Source organism: Schistocerca cancellata, chromosome 3 (assembly GCF_023864275.1).
Source record: "Schistocerca cancellata isolate TAMUIC-IGC-003103 chromosome 3, iqSchCanc2.1, whole genome shotgun sequence".
Taxonomy (NCBI): Eukaryota; Metazoa; Arthropoda; class Insecta; order Orthoptera; family Acrididae; genus Schistocerca; species Schistocerca cancellata.
The window spans coordinates 121,724,672-121,737,760 of NC_064628.1; the positions used below are offsets into that span (position 1 = coordinate 121,724,672).

At 40.7% G+C, this 13,089-nt stretch overlaps 1 protein-coding gene across 2 annotated transcripts in view; it reads right to left on the minus strand.

Moving 5' to 3' along the window:
* The window catches only part of LOC126177146 (UV-stimulated scaffold protein A-like), a 126,205-nt gene that overhangs the window by 90,027 nt on the left and 23,089 nt on the right, over positions 1-13,089 (minus strand). For both annotated transcript variants that reach the window (XM_049924418.1, XM_049924419.1), the window contains 3 exons: positions 2,784-2,894; positions 2,373-2,592; positions 1,990-2,110 (listed from right to left, as the gene is read on the minus strand). In XM_049924418.1, the coding sequence (XP_049780375.1) occupies positions 1,990-2,110; positions 2,373-2,592; positions 2,784-2,894 (452 nt within the window). The remainder of the gene's footprint in view (positions 1-1,989; positions 2,111-2,372; positions 2,593-2,783; positions 2,895-13,089) is intronic.

Sequence of the window (13,089 nt, forward strand, 5' to 3'; positions counted from 1 at the left end):
AAGTACTCTGACACTGGAGAGGGACAAAAACCATGATGTCATCAACAGAATACTCAAATAAGTACAAAACAGAAACAATGCCCAAACTTAAACAGATCTGTAACACTAACAGTAATCTTTTTGATAGTTACACGTGTAATAATCTGCATGATTGATGGAGTTTGCTTTAAAACGTTGGTCAACATGGTTTTTAAATGTTGGTACTGTGACAGAACTAAAGGCAATGGGATAACTACAGCTTTTATATTTTTTGAGGACATGCAGCTCTATTGCATGGTTCCTTAGGAAGAAAAATTCGTAGCAAAATAGTCTGCCAGCTGGATCATTGGGTGGTACCACTCAACTGGGTACTGTCATCAGAAGAAAAAAAATCTGGCATTCTTTGATCGAGTAACACATGAAATGTTAAATCTCTCAATGCGGTAGTAGGATAGAGGATTTGAAAAGAGAAATGCCTATGTTAAAATGAGATATAGTGAGAATAATGAAGTGTAGTGGCAGAAAGAAAAGGATTCCTGGTCAAATGAGTGCAAGGCATCAACTCTCAAAATCAAAGAGGGTTAACAACAATATTATGAAAAGGACAGACTGCTACTCATCATAAAGGTGACACTGAGATGCAGACAGGCACAACGAAAAGACTGTTACCTATTGAGCTCTTGTCCAAAGCCTTCTTCAGCAAAGAAAACACACACATGTTCACACAAGCAAGCACACCTCACACAAACATGACCGCTATCTCTGGATGGTTCAACCAGAACTGTTGCATTGAACAAAAGCAGCAATTCGGACCAGGGGGGTGATAGCAGTGTTAGAGTGGGAGGAGAGAAGAACACTGTCTGGTGGAGCATGCAGGAACTAGAAAGTGGCAAAACAAGGCTTGCAGCTGCTGCGTCAGGAAGCTGTGGAGCAGGGAGAGGGATGCAAGTGAAAAAGGAGAGGAACAAATACGGGGAAAATTCCAATGGATGTGTTGGCAGAGAGCAGCATACGGTGAGGGTGAGGGGACGTGAATTGAGAGGCGGTGATAGGAAAGAGGGGGTAGAAACTGTTTGGTGTAGGGTTTGTGGACAGTTGGCTACCACAGATTGATGACAGGATTTGGAAGACCTCTGAAGGCATCAGGTGGATTCAGATACATTATGTAACAGTAAGACGTGTAACTTCCTGAAAGATTAAAACTTTGTGCCACATCAAGACTAACTAGGGACAGAGGCCTCGAGTCCAAGTCTCGGTCTGGCACATAGTTTTAATCTGCCAGGAAGTTTCATAACAGCACACACTCCACAACAGAGTAAGGATATCATCTCCCCAAATGGGGCCTCCCAGCCAACAATGCCATACGATCATTTCCAGTAAGAGAGATATTTTAAAGCCGATTTTAAACTACTACAATTCCACTAGCAGATGTAAATTCTGACCATAATTTACAGGTTATGAACTACAGATTAAACCTGAGGAAATTTTAGAAAAATAAAAAAATTAAGTAGATGGGACCTGGATAAGCTGAAAGAACCAGGGATGCAAAGCGAACATTACACAACTACTGACTAAAAGAGGGAAAAAGGAACAGAGTAGAAGATGAATGGCTAGCTTTGTTCAATAAAACTGCAGATGACCTATGAAAGGCTTACTTTTCACACAAAAACTTTAGCATGCTTATGACCCTTTGTTGAGTTGCAATGCCAAAAAGTCTGCATCCTCCACAAGTTTTCAAATAGGAATAGGACAGTACAGTACGGAACCGAAAGAAACTACAAACATTAATATGTCCCAAACACATCTCATAAAGTGGTTCGTAACAAAGAACTATTTCTTTTCCATATTAACTGTGCACAACAATACTACATTCTTAACACAAAGGGAGAAAAGCTAACAACAATATGACTCCCATATGCATCACATGGCAATATCAAAACAAATCTCTGCAGGAGTGTCCAATTCTCTGCTCTTGCTTCTTAAATGTTACAGAAATTACACTATACAAACCAGAGTATTCCTGAGCAACAGCTTTCAGTTTTTTGTTACTTTGAACATTTTTTCGGCGTTCTTCTTCTTCCTGCCGCAACCTTTCTGCATTGCTTTGAGCCTCCAATGTATCAAAATCAACCTGAAATACACAATACATACTTATCTCCAGACAATACATAATTTTAATAGTGTATGATGTGAAAAGTCCTGGCAAGATCCATTCCAGTCTTCTACATTAAAGACACCTTCATCCTACTACAGCAAACCATAAATTTGTCGTCAGCAAAACATAAAGACTATGAATGTATTCTCCAGATAACAAATTTATAACAACAGAACCATGCACTATGCTGAGGGTGGGTTCATTATGCTTCTAGCTATTAAATGGAACACTAATTTACCTTCTTACAATTTTTTAAGAAATTGAATCCAAGCTGCAACTTCTTGTAACCACTCCCAAATTCCTTATTCCATTGTTGGATTGTTCTCAATGCAAAAAGCTTTAAATCTTTGGCTACAGTTTTTGGCATTGGCAAAGGCTTGTCAGGATTTGTTTCAGCAGCAAGCTCCAAGACACGCTGCATTTCTGACACAAGCAGTTCCCGAAAGCAGTGAGACCTCCTTAAAGAAGGGGATAAAAAATATGATGACAATTTTTACTTTAAAATATCACAGAGCAATAAATATAACTACTGATTTGTCAACTTTAGACAGATTCTGCAACAGTGAGGTATGCTTCTTAACATTATTTGAGAGAGAGGAAAATATAGATGGACAGACATATAGGGCACATTAAAAATGGAGTTGCTTACCTGAAAAGTACATCACAAATTTGGAATGCACTAAACCGAACCTCTGAATGCTGCTTCTCAAGCTGGCACAACAGTAAATGGTATGTATGTTTCACATAGCCATTTGATAACCTGAATAACAGAAAAAGCAAATAAAGAATGTAGTCATTTCAGGGATTTGAATACAATCTTAATTTCAGGGATGACAGTATACCCAAAAACATGACTTGTAGTGGCTGGATACAGTGTTTGGCGAGAGAAAGAGAGAGAGAGAGAGAGAGAGAGAGAGAGAGAGAAGGGGTATTTTTGTTTACTACCTTTACTTCACCAAAGACACTAAAAAAGTAGAAAGCTCAACATCCACTTCCTTCTCATTTTTATGTCCATAAGTGCTGCATCAGTTAAGTCATTGAAACTTCCTGGCAGATTAAAACTGTGTGCCGGACCGAGACTCGAACTCTGGACCTTTACCTTTCGCGGGCAAGTGCTCTACCAATTGAGTTACCCAGCACAACTTACGCCCCATCCTCACAACTTTAATTCCGCCAGTACCTCGTCTCCTACCTTCCAAACTTCACAGAAGCTCTCCTGCAAAACCTTCTTTGAGGTAATTCATAATGTTTGAACACATTGTGTGTTGAAACTTCCTGGCAGATTAAAACTGTGTGCCGGACAAAGAGTCGAACTCGGGAGAGTTCGCAGGAGAGCTTCTGTGAAGTTTGGAAGGTAGGAGACGAGGTACTGGCGGAATTAAAGCTGTGAGGACGGGGCGTGAGTCGTGCTTGGGTAGCTCCATTGGTAGAGCACTTACATGCGAAAGGCAAAGGTCTTGAGTTTGAGTCTAGGTCCAGCACACAGTTTTAATCTGCCAGGAAGTTTCATATCAGCGCACACTCCGCTGCAGAGTGAAAATTTCATTCTAGAAACATCCCCTAGGCTGTGGCTACCTTTGGAGTCACCCCTCTTATAGAAAACCTACCAATGACACATTTTAAGCTGTCTTAGAAAATATTCTCAGTTTATGATGTATTACATATGTGACAAAGGAACATTACACATTAAAAGGCCTCACTTTTTTGTGTCATGTTGGGGGTATTAGATTAGCTCATATGAATCTCAACTTTTGACGGTCATGATGTTTTTCTTTACTTTGAATGGGGATGTGTGAGAAAATACGATTTCACTAATTTTCCTTTGTCTTGCCTCTTCAGTACAGAGCTACTGTTTGCTTTCTCTTCTCAATTTCTTGAACTAATTTTCTTAAGGAACTTTTAAAAAGTAATTATTAAAAATATCTGAGTCATGTGAACTGTCTTTTACAATGTTCCCATTCTCTTAAATACTAACAGCATCATCTTCTATGGCTTTTTCCCTATTTCTCTTTTAACAATATTCCACACTGATTTATTGTTATTGTCTGGTAGTATGTGCAAATTCTTGTTTCTTACGATTTTACATTACTGTTTATAATATGTAAATGCTTCTGGCTCTTTTTTTAACACCCCCTTTTGTTCTGAGGATGCTCTGATACATGCAGGAATCCAATGTTTTTAATTGCTTGATCAAAATGGATACAAATTTATTCATAACTAAATTATTCAATTAATATATTTCAGTCTTTCTCCAATACAATTATGCTTTGTAACACAAGAAAATGTCCACCACCATCTGACAATCCATTTACTGCAAGATAGGCATAGGTCCGTTTACCTTTTGCTAGTAGTATGAACTCAACATCTATCAGGACACTACCTCTGGAGCTATTCGAATAGGAAAACTTATGTCTATTACCAAATTCTAAGTAAAAGCATGTCTGGATCAATTTTCCTGTCAGATTCCTTTAAGAAAGATACAGTAAAGATAATAAAAAATTAATGCTACCTTCTTTCTGTCCAGTAGATAGCACACTGAGGCATCAAAACTTCTCATAAAAATTTGCCAGTTACCTGGAGTGAGGGGGTCCAATATACCATATCAATAACAGATATTTGAACATCCAATGTTAAATCATAAGCATCTGCTATTGTATCTCAATCTACATTGATATCATTATTTTCCACAAATTACCTATTTAATTTATTGTCCTAATAAATGTGATGACTTCTCCTCAATCAATATTTGATTTACAAGAGTAGGTAGCCAATTTATAAGCACTTCCTAAAAATTTTCTATCTCTGTGTTGTACAGTGCTCAGACAAATGAATGAAATCAATTCCTTTACATTACTGAGGCCCTTCAAATAAACTGCCAACTCACTTTATGTGTTACCCTGTGGGAATAACTGATTCAGCAATCGATTGTAGGATGTCTTGCCTTTGTTGGTTTGTTGTTGCTTTAGAATTCAAAACAGCTGAGGTCATTAGCGCCCATGTCATAACTTAAAATGGTCAATTCCCAAATGAATTTGATGTCAATAATATTCAGAGCCTAATCGACTGGAGTAGAGGGGATAGTTTAACAAGATCACTTCCCCTTTGAGGAGGTTACTCAAATGGTTGAAAATTAAATTTTCTTTGCCATATTACTACGGTGAATAAAAATTAAAACATGATCTACAGCTAATGCTGTATCTGCGAGAAATCTGATAATTCAGATGGCAAACATACATTAAAATATAAATGGTTATAAAATAGGCATTGGGTCAGAAAATAAGAGGACTGTCAAAGGTTGGTTGCTGTACACAAAGAGTGGTGCAGAGTCTCCGCTTAACAAATGGCGTAGACTGAAATGACAGTGCCCAATATGCAGCCTAGCTAAAAGTATCTCCTCACAACAAAAGAGGCCAAGAGGAAGTCATCCAAGCTGTTGGGAGGTGTTTAATTTCCCATGCAGCAAAGCACAAAGATCATCTGAAGGTACATAATAGCCAAAAGGCCTAGGTAGTCAGATTACGAACTTAGCAGCAGCTTCATTCCTCAACACCCCAAGGTGACCAGGGACCCACAAGAACATCACATTAGCTCCATCATAAGCAAGTGAATGGATGCATTCTTGGATTCATTATACTATGGAGTGATACATATATAGCAGACAGTGGCTCTTGAGGGCACTAAGTGTATCAGAACATAAGACACAACTGAGAAGCCTGTGTGTCAGATGTACTGAGTGGCCTGATAGAGGCAGAAAATTCTGCAACAGAAATCAAGCACTGTTCTAGAAGCCAGTATCTAAACTGTTTGTTGCCAAAGACAAAGGTGCATCCAACACCACAGCTGATCTTAGAGCCATCAGTGTAGACAAAGGTGCTGTCTCCCAGCTGCGTACAAAGTTCAACTTAGAGGTAATTTGAACCTAGAACAGCGTCCTTGGGAAGCGTTCAAGAAACTTACAGGTAATTTGAACCTAGAACAGCATCCTTGGGAAGCGAACTAAGTCCAAGATGAACGCAGCAGACCTCTACACGACTCTCACCCATCGGTTAAGCTTCTGATGCAGTGTACAAAAGCCAACTCCAGGAGGCAACAAAGGAGTTACACTTACCCTGTATTGGCGGTTAACAGACTCATAAAAAAAAAAAGAACACACAGGATGGATGGTTGGTCATAGAAGAGAGACAGTATTCGTATCTGCTGAGGAGAACATCCATGCTGATACAACGGCGGTAGTTTGGCAGCAACTGACCTAGTGTAGAAAGCTCCAATAGCCAAGCGTGTGCCACAATGATGAATTGTGTTGAGATGGCATAAAGCAGACAGTCATGCAGATGAGTTAACAAAACACCCATAGTCCATTTTTGATCAGGCGACGGATTGGTGTAAAATGAACATTTTACGATCTGTTCCCCACAATGTACCATTCAAAAAACTTAGGATATTTAGAGACTGGGTACAGCATGCTGCCAGATAAGGTATGTGGGAGGACCACCAAAGTTTCCTACCATGTGTGACACCCACGAATTTCACGGTTTCAACAAACAGCACCAAGATTCAAGGGTGGTGGAAAAAACTCCTTATACTGCCACCAGGAGTTCAGACAGAGTTTTTCTAGTGAAAAGTGGAAGCCATTGTTGACACTCCATGAGTACAGTAAGTGAAGACATAGCTAAAGTCATTGCTGAAGTAAACATGTCCACTGTGAGCTGCAGTAGATCGCGAAGATATCAACAAAAAGAACACCTGAGATGCCTGGTGGGAGACAGTCCACAATAGGGTTAATTGCTAAGGAAAATAGGGCTATACTAAGCACAGAGCCCTGAGGCACCTCATTCTCCCGGATAAAAGCGTTTGACAAAATGGAACCCACATGTACCTTGAAAACCCGGTCTTTTAAAAACTCCTGAATAAAATGGGACAGGTGACCTCGGAAGCCCCATGTGAGCATTGTATCGAAGTTGTACGTCCTCAAGCAAGTATCGTAAGTCTTTTCCAAATCGAAAAACACAGCTACAATCTGGCATTTCCACAGAAAATTGTTCATGATATGGATTGACAGGGTGATGAGATGATCAAGCACAGAGCAGTGCTTCTGAAATCCATACTGTGCATTTGTTAGCAAATTCCAAGACTCAAGCCACCACACCAGCCAACCATTGATCATCTACATCTACTTTGACACTCTGCAAATCACATTCAACTGCCTGGCAGAGGGTTCAACGAGCCACCTTCATAATTCTCTATTATTCCAGTCTCGTATAGCGGGCGGAAAGAATAAACACCTTTCTTTTGGTATGAGTTCTGATTTCCCTTATTTTATCGTGGTGATCGTTCCTACCTATGTAGGTCAGTCTCAACAAAATATTTTCGCATTCAGAGGAGAAGTTGGTGATTGGAATTTCATGAGAAGATTCCGTCGCAACGAAAAACGCCTTTCTTTTAATGATTTCCAGCCCAAATTCTGTATCATTTCTGTGACACTCTCTCCCATATTTCACGATAATACAAAACGTGCTGCCTTTCTTTGAACTTTTTCGATGTACTCTGTCAGTCCTAGCTGGTAAGGATCCCACACCGTGCAGCAGTATTCTAAAAGAGGATGGACAAGTGTAGTGTAGGCAGTCTCCTTAGTAGGTCTGTTACATTTTCTAAGTGTCCTGCCAATAAAATGCAGTCTTTGGTTAGCCTTCCTCACAACATTTTCTATGTGTTCCTTCAAATTTAAGTTGTTCATAATTGTAATACCTAGGTATTTAGTTGACTTTACGGCTTTTAGATTAGACTGATTTATCGTGTAACCAAAGTGTAACGACTCCCTTTTAGCACTCATGTGGATGACCTCACACTTTTCGTTATTTAGGGTCAACTGCCACTTTTCGCACCATTCAGATATCTTTTCTAAATCGTTTTGCAGTTTGTTTTGATCTTTTGATGACTTTATTAGTAGATAAACGACAAAATCATCTGCAAACAACCGAAGACGGCTGCTCAGATTGTCTCCAAAATCGTTTACCGGTACCGTATATAGATAAGGAACAGCAACGGGCCTGTAACACTACCTTGGGGAATGCCAGAAATCACTTCTGTTTTACTCGATGACTTTCCGTCAATTACTACGAAGTGTGACCCCTCTGACAGGAAATCACAAATCCAGTCACATAACTGAGAAGATATTCCATAAGCACGCAATTTCACTACAAGCCGCTTGTGCAATACAGTGTCAAAAGCCTTCCAGAAATACAGAATCAATCTGAAATCCCTTGTCAATAGCACTCAACACTTCATGTGAATAAAGAGCTAGTTGTGTTTCACAGGAATGATGTTTTCTAAACCCTTGTTGACTGTGTCAACAGACCGTTTTCTTCGAGGTAATTCATAATGTTCGGATACAATATATGTTCTAAAATCCTGCTGCATATCGACGTTAACAATATGGGCCTTAATTTAGTGGATTACTCCTACTACCTTTCTTGAATATTGGTGTGACCTGTGGAACTTTCCAGTCTTTGGGTACAGATCTTTCGTTGAACGAACGGTTGTATATGATTGTTAAGTATGGAGTTAATTCATCAGCATACTCTGAAAGGAACCTAATTGGTATAAAGTTTGGACCAGAAGACTTGCTTTTATTAAGCGATTTGAGTTGCTTCACTACTCTGAGGATATTTACTTCTGCGTTACTCATGTTGGCAGCTGCTCTCTATTCGAATTCTGGAATATTTACTTCGTCTTCTTTTGTGAAGGCATTTCGGAAGGCTGTGTTTAGTAACTCTGCTTTGGCAGCACTGTCTTCGATAGTATCTCCATTGTTATCGTGCAGAGAAGGCACTGATTGTTTCTTGCTGCTAACATACTTCACACACGACCAGAATCTCTTTGGATTTTCTGCCAGGTTTTGAGACAAAGTTTCGTTGTGGAAACTGTTATAACCATTTAGCATTGAAGTCCGCGCTAAATTTCAAGCTTCTGTAAAAGATCGCCAATCTTGGGGATTTTGCATCTGTTTAAATTTGGCATGTTTGTTTCATTGTCTCTGCAACATTGTTCTAACCAGTTTTGTGTACCAAGGAGGATCAGCTCCAGCATTTGTTAATTTATTTGGTATAAATCTCTCAATTGCTGCCAACTATCTCTTTGAATTTAAGCCACATCTGGTCTACACTTATATTATTAATGTGGAATGAGTGGAGATTGTCTCTTAGGAAGGCACCAAGTGAATTTTTATCTGCTTTTTTGAATAGGTATATTTTTTGCTTATTTTTCGAGGATTTGGGGATTACAATATTCAATCTCGCTACGACAACTCTGTGTTCACAAATCCCTGAATCGGTTTTGGTGCTCGTTATTAAGTCAGGATTATTTGTTGCTAAGAGGTCAAGTGTGTTTTCACAACCATTTACTATTCGCGTGGGCTCATGAACTAACTGCTCGAAATAATTTTCAGAGAATGAGTTTAGCACAATTTCTGATGATATTTTATGTGTACCTCCGGAATTAAAAATGTATTTTCACCAACATATTGAGGGTAAATTAAAGTCACCACCAATTATTATTGTACAAGTCGGGTAAGTGTTTGAAATCAAACTCAAGTTTTCATTAACCTTTCAGCAACTGTATCATCTGACCTGGGAGGTCGGTAAAAGGATCCAATTATTATTTTATTCCAGTTGCCAACAATGACCTCTGCCCATACTAACTCACAGGAGTATCTACTTCAATTTCACGACAAGATAAACTACTTCTGACAGCAACAAACAAGCCACCGCCAACCGTGTTTAGCCTATCCTTTCGGAACACCGTTAGGTTCTTCGCAAAAATTTCAGCTGAGCTTATATCCGGCTTTTGCCAGCTTTCAGTGCCTATAACTATTTGAGCATCAGTGCGTTCCATCATCTTGCAGACACTGCTGGTGAGGGAAATTGAGTGGTAGCTGAATGCAATATGTTTGTCCTTATCAGCCTTGGGTATGGGCAATACAGTGGCTTCACGCTAATGTCTGGGAAACACCGTCTGCCCAGATGCGATTATATGTAGGAAGGAGAAAGTGCTTGCTGTCAAGAGAGAGATGCTGCAACATCTAAATGTCTATTGTCTGATCCTGGAGAGGGTGATCGTGATGAAGTGAGAAGCATGTTCGAGCTCCTTCAAAGTAAAAACAGTATTGTAGCATCCTCGATTCTGAGAGGAAAAAGTTATCTCCTGTGCCTCCTTCATCACTTGTTTCCAAAGCAAGAAGGCGGGATGGTAATCGAGATCTCTGCAAAGTACTGACCCACGGTGTTGGGAATATCAATAGGGTCCACAATGGCATCATTTGCTACACTCACGGCAGGAACTGGGAGACACACCTTGATTCCAATAATCTGATCTAGGTTATCCCCAACAACAGAAGAGGGAGTAAAACTGTTAAAAGAAGTAGTAAAAGAGCTCTAACTAGCTTTTTTGCTATCTCCGATAATGCGATGGCACTTTACATGTAACTGTTTATAACGAACACAGTTCTCCTTTGTGGGATGGCGTAGAAAGACACAGAGAGCACATCTCTGCACAAGAACCACAGCATGGAATTCCTCAGTTCACCAGAGGACTGAGACATGTTAAAGCAGGGTAGAGGTTCGAGGGATGGAATAATCTGCAGCGGTAAGGATAACTTTCAGAAGGTACACTACCTGATCATCATTGCTGTGGAAATTTTGTCTGTTAAAGGTTGCCAGTGATGTGTAGAGCCTCCAGTCAGCTTTGTAAGGCTGCCATTTGGTCTTGACACACACACACACACACACACACACACACACACACACACACACACACGGGGCAAGAGTTAGTAAGTGAACTATGAACAGAAGATGGTTGCTTGAGTATACGTCAGAGAGATGAACCACTCTAGATGGTGGGCAAACTGCACATTAAAGAACGAGACATCCAGGTGTGAGAACATTACGTGTAGAATCTAAAAGAAATGTGGGTTCACCGGTGTTGACAGAAATGAGAGCAAGCTAGTAGAGATTATCTGCCATGAGAGAGTGTCTTGGGCAGGTCATCAGAGAGACCCAAATGGGACTGTGGGCACTAAAGTTGGCAAGTAGCAAAAAGGATTGAGGGAGCTGAGCGGCAGGCTGCAGTATGTCTGCCCTGGTGAGATGAGATGACAGGGGTACGTAGATATTACAAAGCGAAAAGTTATAACTGGGGAGATAAAGATAGACAGCAACAGCTTGTAGGTGGGTATTCAATGAAATAGTTTGGCTATGGATGCTGTTCCGAATAAGCGTCATAACTCTCCCTGAGCTGGAGTTCCTTCCTCGGAAGGAAGTTTGAAACATACCGGAGTGAAATGTAAAAGGTCAAAGTGGTCCTGAGGGCATAATTTCATTTCTTGGAGACATAAGACAACAGGGCATTGTGATCCCATTAGCAGCTGTTAAGTCTGCCCCATTGATTTGATGCCATGAAAGTTCCATTGGAGAAAAGCCACATTAGATGATAGAAGATATTCCTCTTATAAGAGGCAATTACTATGGTGGCTGGTGGCTGCTGAGTGCCAGATTTCGGCTGAGTACTACTACAGGGTACTGAGGTTGGAGGATCCTGTTCCATTATTTCTTCAAAGGTGCCAGTAATCTCCCTGGGTCAATCAGCTGACTCCAGGGTGGAGAATCAGTGGGTGATTCACACTGATGAAATGGAGGCAGCTGGACTGAGGTGTGTCAGGTGGTGTCACTGTTGTAGAGGATCTCTGAGTTGGAGAAGGGGAAGAACATTGGTCTCTGGTCGGCTTCTTAGCACCTTTGCATTTGTCAGGTGCGGACCCAGATGCTTGCTGACTTAAGGTGTGCAAGAAGTCATCTCTGGAGAATTCCTTTTTAAATCTCCATTGTCAGTGTGGGCGAATGGTTTTTGGTGTGATGAGCAACTGCAGTGGGCAGAGATGAGGATGTCACCGCAGCACTGCATAACTTCACAACCATAGCACTGAACTGGAGGTTGCAGGTCTACACGGCCATATCTTTTATAGGTCGTGACGTAGCGACAATGGTACTGTTACTGCCAGATATTGCTATGTAAGAATTTTTTCTAGCTAACATTTTGCGAGCAACATTGAGGGGTACCTTTTCCTTCACCCAGATCTCCCGACTGGCTAGCTCATCAAGGTACACAGGGCAGTCGCAGGTTGAAGTGGTATGGTTGTCAGTGCATTAGACGCAGCAAGGAGGAACTGGGCAATCTCCCTCATGCACATCCTTGTCACAAGTTACACATCTGGCGGTGTTTTTCCAGGACATGCGAGTACGGTTATAATGCTGACATTGATAGCAATGCACTGGGTTCGGTATGAAGGGTCTGACATCGATAACTTCATAGCCTGCCTCGATTATCGACAGGAGCTTCAGTCGATCAAACATAACAAAAAGGGTGCGAGTAGGCAGTAACTTTGCAACAACCCTCTCCAAAACCTGATGGACTGTGGTTATGCCCTGATAAGATGGATAATGTTGCATATCTTCTTCAGTCATACTATCAAGCAGACGAGTGTATATGACACCACATGAAGAAGTCGGTGTTTGATGAGCTTCTACACGAACAGGGTATCCATGGAGAAGTGTAGCTTAAAGCAGTTTTTGGGCTTGAAAGGCACTGTCTGTCTCAAAAAGAAAAGATCCACTGTGTAAGTGAATGCAGGACTTTAGTGAGCCTGCAATTGTACCCATACCTTTAAGAATGATTAACGGGTTCGCTGTAGGAAAGTTCTTGTCTCCTCCTGTGCATGATAATATGAGGTAGCGGGGTGCAACTGGAAGATTCATCATTTCTTTGAGCTCATTCCATTTCTGTTTATTAGACAGAGGTTGCCTTGGTGGAGCTATTGTACTCATTATGGGCGAATCCCCCATGATTGCCAACATCTAAAATGGCGTGCTCTTTCCTTCTGAGGGACCCCCACAAATGGTAGCACA